The following is a 7,252-nucleotide window of genomic DNA, read 5'->3' on the forward strand; positions in this document are numbered from 1 at the left end:
AAAATGAACCTAAACAGGTTTTATCCAATTTAGACCAATCTTGAGGGATGGACCGAAGGTAAGGAAAGACTTGTGCGACTTAAGTTTGAGAACAGTCAAAGATCAACCAGTCTCAGGTCAAGGACAGGGTTATCCCTGAAACAGTTTAGTAACAAGTTTAACCAAATTTAGTGAAAAGGTTGAATTATTATTTAGATCAAGCTCTTTGCTTGATCTGAATAATAATTCAAAGGTTTAGCTCATAGGGCAAGGCCAACTTAATTAGTCGTTATGCGATTTAAACCAAACTGTACGAAAGGGTTGAGGATATGACAAAAATACAATTTTGAATACTATCTATCTATCTATATACCTAGGCTGCTTCCCCCAAGGAAAGGGAGGTAGCCGAGACAGGACGACATACTCCCCATTTACTCATCCATTCAAACACATTCATTCGCATCTTAGCCCCAAAAGGGAGAACGGACAGATCCTCATCGCACCACACCGCACAAGGGTCAACTGCGCAATGCAATCAGTGACATCCGCAGCAGGGCCCGACAGCAGAACTGGTTTACCCCTGCCACATCATAACAGACCCATCCCCTTACCTGCACCTGACCTGACTAGCTGATCAGACTAAATGCGGGAGAATATCCCCTCAGGGCTGCGTCATCACTTATTCATTCACAATTTCTCTCTATTTATTTCTGTCACGCACAGCCACTTTTCCTTGCTCAACAGACATCCCTCTTGCATCCAACGCTCTCTTCACACTGTCCATCCATCCTATTCGTGGTCTTCCTCTCAGCCTTACACCTCTCACATCAGATCTAGTTATCTTTTTAACCAATCGCTCACTATCCATTCTCTCCATATGCCCAAACCATCGCAACACCCTCTGCTCAGCTCTACCAGCCATCTCCCGAACAACTTCAGTTCTCCTTTGCACTTCATCATTTCGCACCCGATCCATACGCGTCACTCCACACATACTCCTCAGACACCTCATCTCCATTACATTCAAACTTTTCCCCTCTGCTACACCCATATTCCATGTTTCAGCCCCATATAACGCAGTCGGTGCCACAACACCCTCATACAGCCTTCTCTTTACATCCATTCTAAGCGAACGACATTTAAACACTTTTTTCATTCCTCCCAGCACCTTTCCTACTTCATTTATTCTAAACTTCACTTCTGCATCTATTCTTCCATCCACAGCAACATGTGACCCTAGATATTTAAAACAATCTACCTCCTCAAGCAACTCACCATTCAAAACTATATTCATCCCCCTACCATCTATCAACCTCGTACACTTCATCACTTTACTCTTATTCTCATTTACTTTCAATTTCCTCCTTTTACACACCCTTCCAAACTCCTCTACCAACTGTCTTAATCTCTCCTCTGAATCAGTCACCAGTGCAGTATCATCTGCAAACAGCAGCTGCTTCAGATTCCACTCTCTACCATCAACATTCACCAGACTCAGACCTCCACCTAAAACTCTTGCATTCACCTCCCTTACAACACCATCCATGTAATTATTAAACAACCAAGGCGACATCACACATCCCTGTCGCAGCCCCACTCTCACGGGAAACCAATCACTCACAGCATTTCCCACTCTTACACACGCTCTACTCTTTACATAAAAACTTTTCACCCCTTTTAGTAACCTACCATCAAGTCCATACAATCTTAAAACAGTCCACAAAGCCTCCCTATCAATTCTATCATACGCTTTCTCTAAATCCATAAATGCCCAAAACACATCCTTGCCTTTCGCTAAATACTTTTCACACACTTGTATCACAGCAAACACCTGATCAACGCATCCCCTTCCTCTCCTAAAGCCACACTGCTCATCACCAATCACTCCCTCTGTACCCTCTCTTAACTCTCATAATCGACACTCTACCATACACCTTACCTACAACACTCAACAGACTTATACCCCTAAAGCTAGTACATTCATACTTATCACCCTTGCCTTTATACAACGGGACCACACAAGCACTTGCCCAGTCAATTGGCACCATACCTTTCTCAAAGCACACATTCAACAATCTTACTAACCAGTCAACAATAGTCACTCCACCACCCTTCAGGCATTCCACAGCACACCCATCCATACCTGCAGCTTTCCCTGTTTTCATCTCCTTTACTGCCTTCTCCACTTCCTCCTTCGTGATCAATGAATCATTTAACTCTCCCAACACATTTATTCCTTGCACCCTTTCATCCGCCACAATCTAAGCCACCCTTTCCTCCTCTACATTTAACAATCTTTCAAAATACTCCCCCCATCTCTTCCTTACTGCATCCATTTCAATTAACATCCTTCCATCCTCTGATTTTATTTGTTCTTCCTTCCCAGACTCTCCCTTTCGCACCCTTTTCACCTCCTTCCAAAACATTTTCTTATTCTGTTGAAAATTCTCTGTCAGCCGCCTACCCCACCTCTCATCTGCTGCCACTTTAGCATCACGCACAGCCCTTCTCGCTCTATTCCTCTTTTCCTTATACCTTTCATATGACATCTCATCCTTCCTCTGCAGCCACACTTCATATGCACGTCTCTTCTCAGCCACAGCCACACTTACTTCCTCGCACAGGGAAGGGTAAAAGGTTAAGATGGCAGGACAAGGTCAACTAAAACAGCTCTTATCTGATTTGAACCAAAATTGATGAAAGGATTTAGCGTCAGCAACGACAACAACAACAAAATGCAATTTGGAGATCAGTCAAAGGTTAACGTCACAGGACAAGATCAGCTTTCGATCTATGTGTATGTGCAAACCATGTAAGTAAAATAGCTTTTATACGATTTCTATCAAATTTATCGGACTAGGTGACAATCATCCGAGAAGTCTGCATATGTTTTTTCAAAACAAAAAGTCAAAGGTCAGGGTCACACGGCAAGATCAACTTAGAGTGTCTTTAATCAGTGTAGACTAAACTTTGTGAAAGGGTTTAGTTTTACACAATAATAAAGATTTTAATTTGTGAACAATCCATTAAACGACAAGCTCATGGGGAAAGATCAAATGTCAAGGTCACTGGGCAGGGTCAATTCACATTACTGATCTGGACCAAAGTTGGTGGTTGGGATATGGATTAAGCAAGAATGAAGTGAATTGGTTGAGAGCAATCTGTCGAAGGTTAAGGTCACTGGGTAGTCAATTTTTCGGCCATTAAACCAGTTGCTGGGCGCGGATAATGCACTCTATAAGTGTTCCTTCTTATTTGTACTTTCTTTTTTTACATCCATGTGTGTTCATTGTGGCTGTGGTTGTCATATTGTGCACATGCAGTGGTTGTTGCTTTGCCATAATATGAATTTAGTAAACATATGATTGATGGGCGCTGAAGGAAGACAGAAGTGGAGCAACACTGGTCTAAAAAGTTTTGAGGAGGTAGCAATAAAATTATTTGGATTGGAATCAATGTCCAGCATGGAGTAGTTTTAGAGTGATGGAGTAAATAAGCGTAAGGGAATTAAATATTTGAGTGTGTGAAACATTATGTTTAAGAAATACACACCAAAGATTCAAAAGCAGTTCTCTTTTAATAACAATGAAAAAAAACTTAGACCAGATTTCAACATTCCTGTAACTATTTCAGATCTATCTACGTCCAGCGGAGTAGCCAAAAAGAATTATAAAAAATGAATATCAGCCTACATGTACTGTGACGGTGCATAATAAAAATCAGGGCACCAAAAAACATCGAGAATGGACGAGCAAAATCCTGTTGTTGTTTTTTATAAAACACGGGACAAGACACGGATAGCCATGTGGTCTCAGCCACAGAAACCCATGTATTGACTCCAGCTCACAGGGCGCCGGCTCCATTGACACTTCCTCCACCCCAGGAAGCAAGGACTCCATTTACAATGAAGGAGGTTTGGGAACGACTGTAAATATATAGCAGCAGACACAGGCACAGTCTGTAGGATGATCCAGTTTTCCTTCCGGGAGACACCCTCTCAAAATGACCATCTCACACTTCAGTAACCTTAAGCTCTCACTTCGGCTCATAGAAACTTTCTGGACGGGCACCAAGAAAATTAACAGCTGGTTGTGATTCTCACAAAATACTGAAACATACAGAATCCTGACTCATCGCAGCCACCTATTCTTCACCAGATTGTGCGTCTTTCCCTAATGACCGGGCACCTAAGTAACTTTTGGACTCCAGCTCTCACTCCCTACTACAGCAGTGGAATGTGAAACCTGACAAGCTTCCATCAATCACGTTTTCGCCTGAGAAGAGGCGCCTCCTGTGAGAACTGATCTGCTAATGTGTACACGTATACTTGCTAACACTTTCAGCCACATCGGTTCCTGAACTGAACACTGGTACCCTACCAGCTCAGAAACCTCCCTCCACCCACTATGTAAACGCAACACACACACACACACACACACACACACACACACACACACACACACACACACACACACACACACACACACACACACACACACACACACACACACACACACACACACACACACACAAACTGGCCCTCTTGTCAACCTTGGCGATAAATCGTTATCTTTGTGCATACATCCTACCTGAAGAGAAAAGTAACTGGTAGTAGAACCCCTTGTTTATAGTTGTAACTTTCAGTGTGAAAACCAAACCAAGTGTATATATCAGCGAGTAAAATAATTACGTGTGTCTCAAGTGTCACGTAACTCCGAAGAGAATTTGAAAAAGAAAGGATAATTACCTTCTTTGTACCGGTGAATGAGCCAGCATGTCAGATGAGGCAGAGGACATGGAGAGAACCAGACGGGAAGTCAAGAAAACCGTTGGCGAGGTCAGAGTCAAATTACCGCTCTCCTTAAAGGTGAAGAATCCTCTAGCACTGCCCCTGACCTGATACTTGGCCTTGACGTTTATATCTGTGAAGGCTACTCTAACCAATCCCTCCCGAAGGTCCCCTTCACTCCTCTCCGACCCGATACGGCTTCCTCTGTCCTCTGGTTCCCATTTGTCATTACTCAAACCTTCAAGGATGGTCTGGTCAGGTAAAGGCGATATAAAGTCAACCTGTAAAACAATGTATACTGATAGGGTATGCGGAAAGATATCATTTGAGCATTAAAATTAACTACTGATTTGATTATCAATATACTCTTAAACATCAGTTTGAAGTTATGGTTGAGATGTATCACTTACCTCTTGGACAGACAGAGAAGACAGTCCTGTCAAGGTTACATTCTGCAGAACTAGTCTTAGCTGCAGAAGGTCCCCCTCATGAACATATCTTAACGTCGAAGACGAGCTCAACGGATCCAGAGAAGAATCAAGGCCTAGGCGTGGATGAGGAAGATTAGCCGTGTGGGCTAAATGGGCTAACTTGTTTTCAACTCGCCGGGCTAACTCCTCCAAGATGGTTCCACGTCCGTGTCTACCACTAAGCATTTGTTCTGTCTGTAGGTCTGAATGAATTTGCGAATTGCTAAGGAGTTCGTCAACTGCTTCCACATGTTGAGGCTGTCGGTAGAATTCCGTAGTCTGATGGTGTAAACCTAGGTGCTGCTTAAGTATGTAAGTGGACTGCTGGTTCAGAGGTAATTCTTTTTTGTCTGTTATCAAGGATTTCTTCTGTAACGTTGAAGTTTCCTCATAGGAATTTGAGTGTTGGACTTCAGACTTTGGAGTATGGGACTCTGTATTTGAAGAATGAACGTCGAATTCAGATTGCCTTACATTTTCAGGCCCAATATTTCTGCTAGAAAGCTGAACATCTATACCAGGACCGTTTTGATCGTACTCTGCATTTCTCTTCTTTATAGAAGACCATACAGTTTGACGCATGTCGGTATTAAATGAGCGGAGATTTTGAACTGGTCGGGAACTAGACAACCGAACTGTTTTTAATTCAGGAGGGGCTTTGGCAAGTAAATGTGGATAATTAGTGTTAATTACATGCTCTTTCTCATACAAATCCAAGTCAGAGGTTGGGTTCGGTGAATCTGCATGGTATGAGCCTTGTTTAAACGGTAAGACATTTTCTGTATGAAACATCAAAGCAGTTAAGCTGGGGGCAGTTTGCAAGGCAGATGAAGTGATGTAACCAGATCTTTTGGATTTTGCCACAAGTGGGTACAGATCTTGCCGCAAGGAAGTCTCTCCCTTCGTAGCTCCCAACGGTGCCTGACCTGTATGGAGAAAGAAGTGTGATGTAGGTTTTGAAGAACAAAAAATGAGGTGGCTTACAGAAAGTGATCCAAACAGGAAATCGAAACAGGGTTAAGGACGAAATATGAATTGGATGATTTACAGACCTTAGGATGATGAAGGAAAAAGAAGTTGCGTGGTAAAGTGAAATGAAAGGAGATGCAGGTCAAGACAAAGAAAGATCAAATCAGGTCCATTAATGGATGAATATGAGAAACTGTAAGTCGTATGACGAAAATGTTTACTATAGACTGGTAAAAAGGAGATCTGGTATAGTAATGAAATTTAGGAGAAAAGGAAGCCTATAGGTTATGCAAGAAAGCATACTGAAAGTCGCGAGGATTTTAGCAAGAAGGCAGAGACAGCATCAACAGCCAATTTCATGTTATCTCCTTGTACGTGTATGGGCTCTAAAACTGGCAAGCGTAGTCCAGAAAATTGAAAATAGGTGACTGGCCTAGGCTTATGACGAGATTCCATAGTCGAAAATCTCCGTCAGCTTCATAAGAATTTGAACTTGCTCAGAACACAAGACTGTAATTCTGACTGGTACCATTAGATCAACGAACCAGTAGGCGTCTAGTAACACAAAGAATGAGGGAAATAGACATACAGTGAACTGGAACTTAGTTATATGCCAAGTTTCATCTCGGAGTCCGGATCATCTCAGGGCACTGTGAAACAAGTCTCAGGGCACTGTGAAACAAGTCGTCTACTCGGCACTTCTGGGTCAAGGGCAACCTTCATTCCTTCCTTATGCATATGCGAGCCGAGACAGCAACGATTAGCACTGCTTCTCAGCAATCAGGTTTCTTGGGTATCCGAGAGCCTGAATCAGTCCTATAGCGCACTATTTTGCTGCATGCTACACCACTGGGGCATACTGCCAAAGAACCCTAGAGGTTATCTTGCCGGACACTTGACACACAGTCATTGTACACTCATAATCTCTCTCCATTTCCCCCCACTTCCATTCTATTTCCGGTACACAGAAGATTCCCCCAACCCCCAGGCATATAAGCGCCGTTCATCTCCTTTATATCCACACATAAAATGTCGATGAAACATT

General features: G+C 42.8%; 1 protein-coding gene across 1 annotated transcript in view; it reads right to left on the reverse strand.

The window, feature by feature from the left end:
- The window catches only part of LOC145412376 (uncharacterized), a 119,663-nt gene extending 113,843 nt beyond the window's left edge, over positions 1-5,820 (reverse strand). The window contains 2 exon segments of the mRNA XM_080282265.1: positions 4,727-4,999; positions 5,135-5,820. Of these exon segments, the coding sequence (XP_080138391.1) occupies positions 4,727-4,999; positions 5,135-5,820 (959 nt within the window).
- Positions 5,821-7,252: the final 1,432 nt, after the last annotated feature.

The sequence above is a fragment of the Coenobita brevimanus genome, chromosome 93 (genome assembly GCF_032717465.1).
Source record: "Coenobita brevimanus isolate Jiangsu-jjx chromosome 93, ASM3271746v2, whole genome shotgun sequence".
NCBI lineage: Eukaryota > Metazoa > Arthropoda > Malacostraca > Decapoda > Coenobitidae > Coenobita > Coenobita brevimanus.